This window comes from Entamoeba nuttalli, assembly GCF_000257125.1.
Source record: "Entamoeba nuttalli P19 unplaced genomic scaffold asmbl_6392, whole genome shotgun sequence".
Lineage (NCBI taxonomy): Eukaryota > Evosea > Mastigamoebida > Endamoebidae > Entamoeba > Entamoeba nuttalli.
In genome coordinates, this window is record NW_008578050.1 from 1 (window position 1) to 16,789 (window position 16,789).

Here is a 16,789-nt window from a genome sequence, read left to right on the forward strand (position 1 = left end):
TCAATTCTTTGTTTTAGGTTCATTAGGTGAATATTTAAGAAAAGAAAAAGAAGATTATGTGAAATTACCTTATCGTTTAAAAATTAGAATGTTATTTGACACTGCCAGAGGAATGCAATTTTTACATGAAAATAGAATTATGCATTTAGACCTTAAACCAGATAATCTTTTAGTTAATTCTTTATATACTGATTCTGCTTGTTGCGTAAAAATTACTGATTTTGGTACTTCAAGAATGGTAAAAAAAACTAATAAAAATGAAGATAAAGGACTTGGTACTCCAATTTATGCTGCCCCAGAAACATATCATGATGAATATTCATATGCAGGAGATGTATATTCATTTGCTATAACAGCATGGGAAATTTTCTATCAAGATGAACCATATAAAGAATTTAAATCATTATTTGATATTAAACAATATGTCACTGATGGAAAAAGACTTGGAATAGATGAAACAATGCCACCTGGATTAAAAGAACTTATTCAAAAATGTTGGAAACAACATCCTATTGAAAGATATAGTTTTGATCAAATTACAAGAGAACTTGTTAAAGTAGATGAAGATGCACCAAATCATATAGAATTAGATAACTATGTTTCAGATCAAAGAATAGAAGAATTAATAAATAAAAGAACTGAAAGAATTCAAGAACAATTAAAAGAAATAAATCAAGATTAATAACACAAAATTCAAATTTAATTAAAAATAAACAAATAATTTTTTAAAACCCAAACAATTTAATTTTATTGATGATCTCTAATATCAAAGTCTTTAAATGTACTTACTGTAAAATGTGGAAGTTCAGGAGATTCTTCTTGATCAAACCATAAATCAGCATAAGCACCAACATTATCTAATCCTTCATATTTTGGTGCAGAAAATAAAGAAAGTAATTTACCAGTAACGTCCCATTCAAAACCATATTTTTTAACTTCATGACTTCTTACAATAAATTTTAAATTATTTTCATATAAAAATCTTAATAAAATATCAGGTCCAAATGTTCTTCCAATTAGTCTTGGTGATTTTGATGATCCATTTTTAATTTGAGGATCTGCCCATAAAAATGCATTTTCAATATCAAACTCTTCATATTTTTCTTTTTTTGTTATTGGAGCTCTTTTAATATTAACTGGTTCTATTGGAATTCCTCCATGAACAACAAATACAGAATCTCTAATTACATGACCTAAAGGAATAGAAATATATAATTCTGTTATTTCTTTATAAATATCTAATCCAACTTTATTTATTGCTTCTGCATAAAATCCAAATGTAGTATTTAATTCTTTATCTTCATGATTTCCTCTATTTAGATATACAAGAGTAGGATATTCTATAATTAATGTTAAAATTCCAATAATACATTCTAATCCCCGTGATCCTCTATCTACTAAGTCTCCATTAAATAAAACACATTGTTGATTTTCTTCTATTTCTTCTGCTATTCTTGAAACAACAGAAAATTGTCCATGAATATCACCAATTATTCGAATATTAGAACAATTAATATAATTAATAGCATTTCTTTCATTTAAAATCTTTTTTGATTTCTTAATTATTGAACGTATTAATGTCTTTGGATATTTCCCTTCTTCAATAAATTCTTTTAATATTCTAAATGTTATTTCTCCTTTATACTCTTGTTCTTCATTCTTTATATTACTTTCTGGAATTACTACATTTCCACAACATCTTCCTGGATATTCTTCTTTCTTTAATTGATTATATAATGATGTAATACTTCCATCTGATGATAATGTCATTGCCCTTCTTAAATCAAGTAACGCTGTTTTGTTATCTTTTAAATTAGCTGATGCTACTGCATGACGAAACCATGCTTTTGGATTTGAAGGATCAATTTGTAATGCATTGAAACTATCTGCTAATGCAAGTTCATTTTCATTTGTTCTTAAATAACATAATGCTCTATTTGTATAATTAACACAATTTAATGGATCTTCTTGAATAGCTTTACTATATTGTTCAATGGCTTCTTTATAATTTTGTTTAGAAAATGCAATATTTCCTAATTCACGATATTCCATTTGAATTGAATTATAAATTTCTTTCAAATTTTATAAAAAAGGGTTTTATTTTTATTTCTAAAGTTCGGTTTAATCTAATAAAAAAAATTTATTACTTTTTCTATTGTTATGACTGGTATTTATCAATTTGGTGGTAGTGTAATTACTCCAACATTACTTGAAAATAATTATGAAGATGACACACCTTTATTAAATGGAAATAAAACAGAATTTACTAATGAACAAAAGAAAGTAATGAGATTATTTATAATAGGTTTGTTTATTAATGCTCTTTGGTTATATATTATTTTAAAATACAAACATTCAACTGATGAAATTATTAAAAAATGGGTAATGATTTCAGAGTTCTTTTTAGTACTCTCAATTATTTTCTTGATTATAGTGATTATTGTTATTATTGTGGTTATTTTGGTAGTAATTTAATTCATATTTCTATATATTCTATTTTTTATTTGCATTGTTTTTTTTATTTTGTTATTTCTTTGATGATAAACTTATAGGAAACTATAGTAATTCATTAGAAGAAGGAAGAGCTTTCTAATGCTCATTTATTGGAAAAGAATGTTGTGATAGAAGTATGACATATTGAAATACCAGAACCATTTCTCAATACAAAGAACATAAAATTGTGGATATATCAATTGATTTTCTTTTTTTTTTTAAAACATTAATGAAAAAATCAATAAAATTTGAAATAAAACATCAAAATATAAATTAAATCAAAACAAAAAAGAAGGAAAGATTAAAGTAAATAATAATAGTAAATTGTATAATAAAATATAATAAAATATAAAAACAACAAAAAAAGTATTTTTAAAAATATTCATAATTTGAACGTTAATATGATAATGTACAAAATAACATAATATTGAATTTAATTTTGAAAAAGAAAAGTAGTTTTGATGGAATTTATATTATTTATTGAGTTAGGGTCGATGTTGCTTATTTAAACTTAAAAACATCAAATCATAAGTAATTATTTCATGTCTCTTCCAAATATTTATCCAGAACATTATACAATTAATACAAATTCTCCTTATTATAGAGAATTAATTCCTAAACCAATGTTTGATGCTTTATTTGAAAAAGCTAAAGTAATGGCAATTGGATTTTTATGTCAAATGGATCCTTCACATGCAGATTTATATAAAACACAATTTCCATTAATATATCCAGAACTTGAAGCACCATTTTTCAAACAAGGACTCTATGAAATGTTTGCAGGATGTTTAGATCCTGAGTCTACTAATTTTAAATTTGTAATGAAAAGTGTTGTAGCTAAAATAGTTTGTTATGGACGTTATTGTATAGAAAGAAATCTTTATCAAGAAGAATTAAATAAAGTTCAAATTAAAAAACCTATTTATATTGTTGCACTTCCAAGAAGTGGATCAACATTTACACATACTGTTCTTGGATGTGATCCTAAATCAAAGAAAGTATTATTTTATGAACATCTTGCACCAGGAAGTCATACAATGACTAAAGAAGCTCGTTTAAAGATTTCAGAAATGATTATTGGACAAGTTACAAGTGAAGGAAAAGATTTAAATAAGTGTCATAATATGGATAATATGATGGTTCCAGAAGAAGAATTATTCTTTATGGAAGGATTAGCTCATTCATATATTTTTAGTACTTCGCTTCCAAGATGGGAACAATTTAGACAATCTGCTTTTGAAAAAGATTATTCTAAAGTTTATGAAGCTGTTCTTGGAGAAATGAAAATGTCTGCTATTGAATATCCTATTCCTGAACATGGTTATTATTTAATGAAATGTGTTTCTCATTTTATGACTATGGTACCATTTTTTAATATTATGTGTGCTGATGATATTGAACCAAGAATTGTTTGGATTCATAGAGAACCTGTTGATGAATATAAATCTGCTTTTTATTTAATGTTGAATGGAAGAAAAAAATATCTTGGAGATCTTGGATTAGATGACTATAAATGGTTACAAGAAAGTATTTTAAAGATGAATGAAATTGTTTTGAAAAATGCTATTGCTACTAGAGAAAAATGGATTGCTGAAAAACCTGAAAGAGCAAAACAAATTTGTGATATTGGATTTAGAGAAATGATTACTGATCCTATTAAAGTCACTCAAAGAATTTATGACCAATTTGGATTAGAATTAACTCAAGAAATGAAAGACTCTATGTTGAGTATTAAAAAAGAAGGTGATCCTCAAAAAGAATATGGTAGAAAGGAAAAAAGAAATGAAGATTTCTTTATTCCTGATAATGAGGTTAGAGAACGATTTAAATGGTATTATGAAAAATTTGGACAATTTATGCCAAATTATTGGGGAGATAATTAATTTCTTTTTTTTTTAAATTTGATTTGAATATTTTAAAATAGTTTTTGAGTTGCATATCATTATTTGTTTCTCATTTTAAATTATTATTCTCTTTGATATGTTATCTTTTTTTATTATTATATGACTAAAGGTTGAAACAATATACCTACTATTATTATCTTACTTGAAAGAATTAATTTCTTAACATGCACCATAATATGAAATAGAATAATAAATATAATCTACAGTAAAAATATAAAACAATAAATTATTACTAAATTTTAAACGTTCAATGAAATAAAATTTAAAACGTTATTTATAAATTATAAAAATAAATGACAAAAATAATTTATATGAATTAGTATTTATAATACTTCAAATTGATAATAAAATAGAAAGAAATTATTTAAAGAAAATAAAACAATGATTCAAGTACAATTATTGAGTCTAACTTTTTTTAGGTTCTTAATATTTTTAATTTTAATATAATTTAACAATCTAAATAAAAACTATAAAATAATTTCTTTTTAAAAATATACTACTATTCAATTGTATTTAAACTCTGTTTAAAAAGATATATTAAAATACACAAGACTTTAGTATTATTTATATTCATAAAAAAAATAGTTTTTAAAAAGAATATATTAAATATCAAAAGTAGAATAAAAATAAGTGACATTCTAATAAGTTAAAGAGGAGTTAGACACAAAAGAATAATTAAGAATAAATAAAACAAAAATAAAAGAATGGATCGAAAAAAAAAAAGAAAATAAAAAAAAAGAAGAAAAAAAAAACAAAACCCTGAAAATAAGAAAAAAACTCACTAAAAAAGAGAAGAAGAGTTATAAAGTTTGTTTGATAATATAAATTGATAAAAAAGAAAAGAGGGTGAGGAAATTATTAATAGATGAATTACTGGTCAGGAATGTTTAATTTTTTATCATTAGAATCACCTATCGATACAATATTAAAAGAAGAAGGGTGTACATTAGAAAAGTTACTTGACATTGAAGATTTTATTCAAGAAATACGTACAAATGAAGAATTAATTAATTTTTGTTGTAAAAAGAATAATTTAAAAAAAATTGTTCAATATGCATTAGGAGATATACCAAAAGGATCTACATTTGAAAATACACAAAAATATGGAAGTGTTTGTGCATCATTATTTGGAGATGAACCAACACGATTAGTTGAATCAATAGGAAAATCAGAAAAATTGATAAATTATTTATTTAATACAATAATGAAAGAAGAAATAACAAAAATAAGAGCTGCATCACAAATATTATTATCAATATATAAAGATACTACTTCAATAATGTTTGATATGTTAATTAATAATGAAGAAGTATTAGAAAAAATGATCAATCATCCAGAGATAGATGGATTAATTGATAATATATTAGAATTAATGAAATTAGAAGACTCAGGAAAAACAGGATATATTGAAAAGATATGTAACCATCAATTTATTAATAAAATTATGACAATATTTATGACTACACAATCAATTAGTGCTATTGAAAATATATCAATGTTTATTCATTCTATTGTATTATGGAAAGTTTCTAATACTGATTCTGATACTATTGAATTTATTAATAGGTTCAATAATGAAGTTCTTCTTCAACAATTTATTGATTTTATATTTAATTCTCAAGATGATTTCATTGTTTCTCAAGCATTTCATATTGTAAGTAATATTCTCGCTTGTTCTACTATTTTAACTTATAATGATGAAACTCATTTACCTGGTATTTTTAATGCATTACTTCCTCATGTTAAAGACTTTGAAAATATTATGAAATCAAGAAGAGTTGGAGGTGTTACTAACAATTTAATTTATATTATTTTATCATTGGTATTAAGTGGATTTCAACATGTTTATGATGTCATTGCTAATGAAAATGTATTAGGAGCAATGATGGATGTATTTTATGGTGATCATTTATGTACTGTAGTAAGACAAACTATTCAAATGACTGTATTGTCTATATTGAATAGTAGTGTTGAGAAATTAAAATTAAAATTAATTGATGATGGTAAATTACTTGATGTAATGAAACAGAAAGACATAGATGCAATTGAAATGAAAAAGAATAAAAATATTGCACCAGACTATTGGTTAATTGGTTCTCTTTTAATGGTTGCACTTGTTAATAGTGTAGAAGGTAGAGATGATGAAAATACTGTGAAACAAATAGTTATGGGAAATAAAGATTTTATTGATTATGTTCATTCCATTGTTATGGAAAGAGAAACAGAAAAATCTGAATACTTCAGTAAACCAACAAACGATGATTTTTCTGATGAGTTTGAAGATGATGATGACGACGACTATTTTGATGATTCAAATGAAGAAGATGAAGAAGACCCTGAAAATGAAGATGATTTTGATGATCAAGAAGATGATTTTAAATTAAGTTCATCATCAGAAGATGATGGCGAAGAAGAAGATGAAGATCCTGAAGATGAAGAAAAGTAAATAATTCGATATAATAGAACTTTAAAAATTAAAGATTTTTTTTTAAAGAGTCAAAATAAAACAAGAAATAAACAAAACTAATTTTTGATTAAAATGATTAGAAAAGGTAACATTTAGATTTTTTTTGTTGTTTTTTATTTTCAACTGGGACAGTATCAGTATCATCTACTACACACATTTCAGCCACTTCAAGTGCCATACATTTTAATGCCTCTTTACATCCATCACCAGTTTTTGCTGAACAAATAAAGTAATTTTTATACGATTTATCATTAACAAATTCATCTGCATCTTCTTTTGATGTTTTAATATCATTTAGATCACTTTTATTTCCAATAAGAACAACAACACATTTTGGAGAAGCATAATAAGTGATGTCCCTTGCCCAATTTGTAAGATTTTTAAATGACTCTTCATCACTAAGATCGAATACTAAAAAGATACCACATGACTTTCTATAAAATGAAGATGTTAAAATCCTAAACCTTTCTTGACCTGCTGTGTCATTAATTTCTAATTTAATAGTTTTCATTTTACTACATTCAGGAATATCAACATCAATTGTTTTAAATGTTGTAGATGTAGAAGGCTCTTGCTCATCAAATTTATCTTCAGTAAAACGAGTTAATAAACAAGTTTTACCTACACCAGCTTCACCAATGACTAATATTTTATAATTAGTTGTTGTAGAGTTTTTACTAATAATCATGAGTCATTTTCTTTTCATTAAAAAAAGTAGAAAATAAACAAATAAAACATACTCGTATTCCATAAATTCTCTTTATTATTTGAGAATTTAGATGAGGGGTTTTTTCTTTTTTTCTATGTTTAAATTATTTATTATTTTTATTTGTTTTATTTAATGTCTTTAATACAGACTCGAAGGTGGAACATCACAGACACCACATAGAACCCTAAAATGAACCAATACATTCAATATTCTAGTTACTATCTGGTTATGGTCTTAGATTTAGATAGAAACTATCTTACTCAATCTTACAAGAATAATAATGTTTAATATTTATGACAATGATGGAATATAATTTATTATTATAGAACAGTGAATATTTATAAAGATGATGGTATTATTTATTAATCAACTTACAAGTAAATTGATACTCAATGAATTACAATGAAGGTATTGTTATGTATTATCAAAGAAAAAAAAGTGGTAATAATGTTGTTGATGATACTAAATGAACTTATGAAATAATAATGTAGTCATTTGTTCATTCAACATAAAATAATGAAAAAAAAAAGAGTTTTAATACGTAGTAAAAATCCAAATAAAGAAGAGATAATCACTTAAATAAAGATTATTTAAATTAATGAAGTTTGCAAAAATTAGTAGAAAGTAAAAAAAAAGAATAATGGATGAACAAATACTCATAAAGTTTCATTATGGTCAAAGAAGAATCGAAAACAAAAATTATAACACTTAATTAATTACTTCCTATTTGTTATTGAATAGCAATGTTTTTTTTTTGCTTTATGTTAATGAAATAGATGTCGTTTCTTTTTATTGATAAAGATAGAATCATATCAACTTTTTTTTCGAGTGGAATGTCTCATTTAAAAAATTGTTTATTGAAAAAAAAATAAAAGGTTATTGAGAGTATTTTAACAAACGAAAAAACAATATCAAATTATATCTTATTTTATTTGTTTTTTCTCTTAACAAAAATTTCGTAAAACATAAAAATATTCTAAAAATAAAAAAGAAAAAAACGAAATTTAAAAATAAAAGACAAAAAATAAATAATAAAAAAAATGAAAAGAAAGACGATGACGTGGACACTTAAAAAATAAAAAATGCGAAAGGAAGAGGAAGGGGGAAAAAATAAAAATAGAAAAGAAAAGCAAAAAGAAAATAAATTAACTGAGAAGTTCATTTCAATGAAGAACAAAGAACAAGTCGTCATTGATGATATTTTTGAAAAGAACGATTTTGTTAAGTCATTGAAGTTAGTAAGTAGTCCAAGGTTAGTAACTCCACGAATTAAAACATCTAAACAAATAAAAGACCAAGAACAACAACGAGTATTAAATATTCAATTTGATGTTTGTTAAAGTTGAGGTTTAAAGAAAAAGAAATGAGAGAGATTGATTGAATAATATAGGAATTTGATTCAGAAGAAACGGAGCAATTAGATATTTTTCAGTTAAGAATATTTTTAGAATCAGGTCAATTTCCCATTTCATCTAACCAACATTTATTCGTCAAAGAACAAAATTTAAGAGAAGTTTTGGGAAGTATGTTTCTTGATAAATCAAGTAGAATTTGTAGAAAAGAATTTGCAAAATTTTGTAATTATTTTGAACAAAAAAGAGATGAAATAGAAGTTTGTTTTTGTTGTAAGAATTATTTTTATTTTATTCATTGTTAATAATATAGTGGAATTCTGTTTCATTAATTAGTTTATTTTCACAAGCTGATAATTCTAATGTAGCAAATAAATTTAAAACATATCCAACAAATCATATTACCCGTTTTGATTTAATTCATAAACAAAGACTAAATAAAGAAAATATTGTTTTGGGGGGTTCAGTTATGGATGATTATCACACACTTATAATGAATCAATTTTATCAACAAACTACAACAATTCAATTCGATGATACTATCGAATATATTACAAAAGAAGAAAAAATAAGAAAGAATTCATTAGTACTTGAACCAGGAAAATACAATAGAAGAGAAGAAATGCCTTGTCTTTTCGGTACATTATTTCGTGATTTAAATCCATCAGATTTAATTAAAAATGAAATTAATGATGATGTTATAAAAAACAAAAATATAATTTATGTGATTGATTTAAATAATGTAGTATGGGCAGTTGGTTCAATTGATAACTTAATTCTTAATTTTGCTATTTATGATCAAAGTAAAAAGGAAAAAGTATCAAGTAATTTTATTATCTCACCTAAACAAGCAGATGTTAATTTATTAATGAATAATAATGTTGGTGAGACATGTGCAATATCATTAAATGAAAGTCAAATTAAAAATGGGAAGTTATGGGCTGTATTAACGATTTATAAATTATTTGATGGAGAAAGTATGGAAGAAATATTTGTAGCAGAAAAAGAATCACGAAACACCTTAAAAATTATTGAAAAAATGAGACAAGTAAATGTTACTCAAAAAGCAAAAGGTGTTCAATTTCTTCAATATATTGCAACAGGAGCGATGGCATTAAATAGTGATTTACTTGAAGATAGAAAGTCATATTATAATTTAAAATTATATTATGATGATAGTATTATTGATTTATGGCAATTTCTTGGAAATGTAGAAAGTGGAAAGATTAAACCAATTAATGGTTCATGGGGGTTTAAATTCGAACAGTTAAACCATTATACAAAAGCAAATTTAATTATTACTCAAGATGGAGTTGTTCAAAATGTTGATTCACAACCACCAGAAGCTAGTGAAAAAGAAAATGAAGAAGTTCCTTTATTACATGATCTTGTTGTACTAAAAAGTATTAATGAAATTTATCATGATTTTTATAATACTTTATTTATATCTCCTATTGAAGTTAGTATTCCTAAAGATAAACGACCAAAGAATGGTGGAATTTGTTTAATGTTTCAATTAAAAAGTAATGATGATTTAAATGCAAATAGTATTATTAAATCATTTTTTCCAATGAATTCTATGTCAGCGAATTTATTAGATAAAGTATATTCATCTGTTAATTATAATAAACAAACATTCTTTACTGATGAAATTCGAGTTCAATTACCATTTCCATTAAGAGAAAAATATCATCTTTTAATCACTGTTCTTTTCATTTCATATGATGACTTTTCACAAAAACCAATGTATTATTCTGTTCTTCCTTTATTTGCAAATGGAAATGTTGTTTCAAGTATGGTTTATTCTTTACCATTATTAAAAGGAAATCTTACTGAAGGATATTTAAATCAATTACATCATGATGTAACAAAAATGAGTATTAATGTTAAGATAGATGTTCAATCTACTATTTATCCTAAAGAAAAAAATATTTATAGGTTTTTAAATGGAAAGATGGTTGGAGTAGAAAGAGCTCTTGAGTCTATTCCAGTTCAAGAAGCTATTCATTTCTTACCTTCAATTGTTAATTATTTCATTTTTCATACTAAAGAAAATTCATTAGGATTTTTTGCTTTATTTGATATCTTTGCAAAAATTGATGGTATTGGTAAATCAGATTCTTCTAGGTCAAAGTTATTATATGACTTTACTATTAATTTTACAATTGAAAATCAAGAAGAAAGTCTTGTTTCAAGACTTTTATGGCAATTTTTAATGAAAATTAAAGATGATATGGAAAAAGTAGAGAATGTAATGAAATATTCTTGGATTTTATTTACTATTTTATTTAAAGGAATAGTGATGATGACTAATTCAGGTAAAAAGTTAGATTCAAAGAATTTATCCTATCTTTCTATTGGATGTCAAAAATTTTCAAGTTTAATAAGAAAAAAGATTGTATCTAATAGTTACAAAGGGGTTTTTGAAGGAAATATTAATTTAGCTGAATTTATTTCAAGATTAATGGGTATTATTGATAATGAACCAATTACTTCTATTATTATTAAACATCTTATTACATTAGGATCTTGTCTTGGGAATGATGGGTTTACAAGATTAGATCGTACAAGTCCAGCATTTGTTACTTTAGGAATATGTAGAACACAATTTATTGCAACAATTGGAATTTCAAAGAATTTTATTTTATTTAATAAACCACAAGTATTAGAAGTTACAACAATTGAACATTTAAGTGATGAAATAACTCAAAAACATCTTGTCATTACATATTTTATTCGAGAGCTTTTAAATATTTATACTAGAGAAGGACCTGTTGGGAAAATTGCTATTGACACATTACTGATAATTTTACTTCGATTAGACTTTGATGTAAAGTATCAGTCAAAAGAAGATAGGTGTTATATTGGAAATATCCTTTTTGGAATATTAATTTATTTATTGGATGAATTTGATAAAATTAAAGATGTCCATTATAATCAATTTAGTGTAAGTGAAGAATCTATTAATGATATTAAAGTAATGTATCTTTGTATGTTCTTTGTTTTAAAGAATATTTCATATTCTACAATGAAGAGTTGGTTAGAAAAAGAAATTCCAACGAGAATAGAAATATTTCTTATTCATTTAAGAAGAGCATTATTATTCTTTATTCATTTCCCATGTTCAATTAATAATCCAATTGAAGAAATTAAAGATCTTATTCATACATTAAAACAATCATATTTTACACAAACAAATAATAGAAACACTGTAATGATTGAACCTATTAATTCTTTTGGTAAGTCTATTTCTTCTAAACATAATAGACATTCTGGTGGATTAAATACAACTAAAATACCATCTTATGTTCAACAACCTATCGTAAAGTCTAGGATAAATAAAGTAAAGAATCTTGATAAAATAATTGAAGAATTAAGCTCTATTGTAATGGATTATGCTGAAGCTTTATTTGATCGATTTGAAAATTCTTCGGATAATGGACCATCATTAATTCGATTAGAAGAAATTGTTGCTACTACATTATTTCAAGTACATCAAAATGATGAATATACAAATAAATTAAAAGACTTTATTAGATTATTAATTCTTAGACATAAACATTTCTTATTTGAAGGAACTAGTCAGTTTAGTGCAATTTTACTAAAGAATTTATTAAATCTTTGTAATTCATCTCAAGAATCTATTCGTAAGAATGCTTTGGATCTAGTTTATATAATGGTAAAGTATAATTTTATATTTTCACAAAATATAAGTAGATCAATGTCTGATTGTGCTGTGTCATTATCAGAATTAAAATATTCTAACATTACTCTCTTTAGAAATTTAATTGACTGTCTTCCTTCTTTAGCAAAAGAAGATTTTGAGACTTCTGTTAAACAAATTGATGAACTTCGTCATAGTTATTGGGAAGAAGGTCAAAAAAATATTAATTCATTAATTCATCTTCAAAAAATTAATATTGGAGTAGAAGTTGGTGATTTAGATGTATTTCTTGTTTTTATGAATAATGTACTTTATAGGTTCATGAAAGTTATTGAATTAATTAAAGAATTTCATGCAACTCCAAATAATTTTTATGTAATTTTAAAAAGTAATATTATTAAAGAAATACAATCAGCAATGTTATTCTCTCAAGAAGATATTAATGCTTTGAATACTATTAAAATGAATATTGGAAAAGGTCTTGAACCAATGAAAGAAAAAATAGATGACAGGATTACACAATATCTTAATCTTCAAATTTCTCTTAAAGAACAAAAAGGAATTGTTGACCAAGAAAAAGAACATAATAATAAAATTAAAACTTCTTTAATGTCTATTGATACTTTCTTTAATAAGTTACCTCAATGGATAAGTTTGTTACTTCAAGATGATTCGTACAAAGAAATCATAGAAAATGAGAAAAAAAATTGGGTAGAATGGACTAATGACATTTCTTCTTTAAAAGAAATTGATTGTATCACATTCTCTAATTTCGAGACGTTAATTCATTTGATTGATGATTTGAGATCTCAAATTAAAAAGGCACAACAAACTGATGAAGAACAAACTAAAGTCTTTGAAGTTTTAGCTCAAATGAATGAGCATAAAATGTCAAGTGGAATTAATTTTATTGAACAATGTTATCGTAAATCTATGAAAGATTTTAATGAAATTAATAATAGAGAATATGATAATAATTGTATTAGAGTTATAGATGGATTAATTGAATATTGTCAATTTTTAGAAATGAAAATGGCAAGATTACGAACTGATTTTGATGATTCTATCAATAAGTTTTGTTCATTTGACTGGTGGTGTCAGGCTATAGAAAGTGGGAAAAAATTGTGTTTATATTGTATTGAATTAAGTCAAAAATATCAAGAAATGAAAGATAATTTGATTAAGAAAGAAGAATGGCATAAGAAAGAAGTCAAATATGCAGAAGAAGTTCTTAAATCATATATTTGGTCAACTGTTGGATGTGAACTAGCAAACATACGAATGAGAGAAAGTAATGACTATGTTAAAGCTATATCTTCAATATGTAAAAAAGTATGTTGTTATAAAGATAAAATTAAAGAATGGATAAAAGAAGCTCAAGAAGATTATCAATTACTCAGAGAATTTAAAGAAGAATCAAATAATTTTTCACCACCTCTAAATGTAAAAACACCCATTAAAAGAAGAGGTAAAAAAACAAGGAAATATACTATATCTTCAGTTTCTGTTATCACTGCAATTCATCATTTTGAAGAAGATATTATTGAAGAAAAATGTAAGTTAGAACAAATTGAACAATTAAATAAAGAATTTGAACAACAAGCAATTAAAGAAATTGAATATGAACGAATTAGAAATGACTATGCTGTTACCTTACATTATCTTTTTACTGCAACAGAACCATTTATTCAAAACCCTCAAATGATAACACAAGCAGTAATTAAAGATGTACAAACACTTTCTCAACGATTAATTCAAGCAGAAAGTACTGATGATAAGTATAGAAAACTTAACAGATATGTTGATTACTCTATCTGTAAAGAACCTCATCATTCAAGAGTAAGTAAAATTATGTCTTTGTTTAGTGATAAATTACTTGGTTCTAGTGGACCTTCAACATTAAAAAAATCAGCAAGTGGAATAATTAAGAAAAAAACTGGGTTTCATTCTTCTGGAAATTCAAAGAAAACAGCTCTTTCAATAGAAAAAGGAAATCAATTTGTTGATGCTGAAGGAGAATTTAATAAAGATGCTTTTATTGACGTATCTAAAAGTCAACAAGTTTTGTTTGAAGAATGTTTAAATGAACTAACAACAACAGCAGATCAAATTCTACAAAAATTAGCTGATATTAAAAGTTTAATGAGTGGAAGTTCTCCAATTCAATTGGTTGAGAAATTTATGATTTTTGCTCATGAATATCAAAGTACTGCAAGAGTTCATATCGCCTGGATTCAAAGAATGATTGAAGAATATGTCTCTTATAAAATGTATTGTGAAGCTGGCATTTGTTGTGTTCATATAGCTTTATATCTTGGACTTCCAGAAAGTGTTGACAAAAGAAAATTAAAAGAAATATGTAAGGAGCCTAGTTATGATGACATTACTATGGAAATAAATAAAGAAACTCTTCTTACCGTTGTTAATAAATTAAAACAAGCATCAGACTTCTTTAAAATGGCAAATAAAATACAAATGGCTATCTACGTTTTTGAAGTATTAGTTTCTTTATTTAAAACAATGAAACAATATAAAGAATTAGAAGTTTGTCATGACAGTATGTGTGATTTATACAATAAACTTGAAACAGAGTCAAATGTTGATCATTATTATCTTATTAATAAAGACAAAGATCATCAAGGATTAGTACTTCGCTCTATTCTTTCACCAAATCAATTTGAAGCTGTTTTAAGAAAACAAGGAAATGCTTCTGTTTTTGTTGAAGTTAATCCAATGAAAGAAAACCAAATTGTAGAAAACTTCATTACAACAAATACTTTCTGTTTTGATTATAAATATGAACATGAAGATGACTGCTACAAAATATCTCGGAAACGAGATGTTATCACTATTGCCCAACCACTCCCTTCTATACTACCGCAACATGAAGTGATTTCTGTTAAACAAATTGTTTTTGAACCACCAGATGTTATTGCTGAAAAATTACAACAAAACATTGAATTTTCTTTATCTTCATTACAGTATGGACCATTACCATTAAAGTATATTCCAAAGTTAGTTTATCCATTTGAAAAAATAGATATTTTAACAATATTAAAATGTTATTCAAAAATAAAATATCCTCGAATTTTCAATTTAATACTTCAAACAAAAGAAATTATTGAAGACTCAGTCAAATACCAAACCATTACCTTAACCCAAGAACAAAAAGAAATGGTTGAAAAAACAGAAATACTTCTTACTTCTCTTTCTGATGAATTATTTGAAATAAAAAAGAATGAGGAAAGAAGCAAATTATAAATTACTCTTTTGTGATATTTTTTTTACTATTTTGAAATTTTCATTGTTATTTTTACTACTTTAATAACTATTTTACTCTTTTTACTTGTTACTTTTTATTTATAATGATGTTATTTTAATTTTTGTTATACAAACGTATTTTGAAGAAAAGTTATTCTTTTTGTATTTTCATTATTTCATTTCACTTACTTTGGTAAGTGTTTTAATATTACTCTATTCATTATTTTTGGTTGGGTTATTAGTGTACCTTAATTGGCAGTCCAATGTACTTATTAATAAGATTATAATTATATGTGTTACATACTATACTTTTGTTATGATTTGTTTTTCATCAGAATTTAATTTTTGTGTGTTGTTGTAGAGTTGAAAAGTTATTTTGATTATAAATGCTTGTAACATTCTTTTTGATACAATTTGAATTCTATTTTTAAATTTTTGTAGTTAATTGATGGTATATATAATAAATACAAATATCATGAGTACCATTATTGATAAATATGTACCAAATACATACATAATGTATTTAAACAAATTTAAAACAATTTTCATTAGAATTAGAGAATAGAATAAGTTATTTTAATTCATTTATATTATTATTTATAGTTAATAAAAAGGGACATACAGAAAGAAAAGAAATAAATGTGAAGAAATAAGAAATAGAATAAAGAAGATAGAACATGAAAAATCCAGTTATAATTTCAATAACTTTCAATAAATGTAGAGAATATTTAATAAAAAAGGTCGATTATTAGATATATAAATAATTGGATTTTATGATTATTCAGAAGTGATTATTTCAGTTTCTTCAATATGCTCTATTGATGAATAGAGTCTCTTTTCTAACATGATCGCATTAGATTGTTCTTCTTCTAATGTGTGATGGAATTAAATGTATAAAACATTAAATTATTCATATTTTTGATAATAATTGTTCGTATG

At 24.5% G+C, this 16,789-nt stretch overlaps 7 protein-coding genes across 7 annotated transcripts; 5 read left to right on the forward strand and 2 right to left on the reverse strand.

The window, feature by feature from the left end:
- Positions 1–88: 88 nt before the first annotated feature.
- Positions 89–682, forward strand: ENU1_153260 (protein tyrosine kinase domain containing protein; the record flags this gene model as incomplete). Its single annotated transcript, XM_008860648.1, has 1 exon — positions 89–682. One exon carries the CDS (start codon positions 89–91, stop codon positions 680–682), a length of 594 nt encoding a protein of 197 aa, XP_008858870.1.
- Positions 683–747: 65 nt separating this feature from the next.
- Positions 748–2,052, reverse strand: ENU1_153270 (protein phosphatase, putative; the record flags this gene model as incomplete). Its single annotated transcript, XM_008860649.1, has 1 exon — positions 748–2,052. One exon carries the CDS (start codon positions 2,050–2,052, stop codon positions 748–750), a length of 1,305 nt encoding a protein of 434 aa, XP_008858871.1.
- Positions 2,053–2,160: 108 nt separating this feature from the next.
- Positions 2,161–2,475, forward strand: ENU1_153280 (hypothetical protein; the record flags this gene model as incomplete). The annotated part of the gene is made up of 1 exon (XM_008860650.1): positions 2,161–2,475. The coding sequence occupies one exon, from the start codon at positions 2,161–2,163 to the stop codon at positions 2,473–2,475; it is 315 nt and encodes a 104-aa protein (XP_008858872.1).
- Positions 2,476–3,035: 560 nt separating this feature from the next.
- Positions 3,036–4,376, forward strand: ENU1_153290 (sulfotransferase, putative; the record flags this gene model as incomplete). The annotated part of the gene is made up of 1 exon (XM_008860651.1): positions 3,036–4,376. The coding sequence occupies one exon, from the start codon at positions 3,036–3,038 to the stop codon at positions 4,374–4,376; it is 1,341 nt and encodes a 446-aa protein (XP_008858873.1).
- An 886-nt stretch (positions 4,377–5,262) lies between these two features.
- ENU1_153300 (hypothetical protein) lies at positions 5,263–6,843 on the forward strand (the record flags this gene model as incomplete). The annotated part of the gene is made up of 1 exon (XM_008860652.1): positions 5,263–6,843. One exon carries the CDS (start codon positions 5,263–5,265, stop codon positions 6,841–6,843), a length of 1,581 nt encoding a protein of 526 aa, XP_008858874.1.
- A 97-nt stretch (positions 6,844–6,940) lies between these two features.
- ENU1_153310 (Rab family GTPase) lies at positions 6,941–7,552 on the reverse strand (the record flags this gene model as incomplete). Its single annotated transcript, XM_008860653.1, has 1 exon — positions 6,941–7,552. One exon carries the CDS (start codon positions 7,550–7,552, stop codon positions 6,941–6,943), a length of 612 nt encoding a protein of 203 aa, XP_008858875.1.
- A 1,187-nt stretch (positions 7,553–8,739) lies between these two features.
- Positions 8,740–15,850, forward strand: ENU1_153320 (hypothetical protein; the record flags this gene model as incomplete). The annotated part of the gene is made up of 3 exons (XM_008860654.1): positions 8,740–8,904; positions 8,964–9,185; positions 9,239–15,850. The coding sequence occupies 3 exons, from the start codon at positions 8,740–8,742 to the stop codon at positions 15,848–15,850; spliced, it is 6,999 nt and encodes a 2,332-aa protein (XP_008858876.1).
- Between the last annotated feature and the right edge of the window lie 939 nt (positions 15,851–16,789).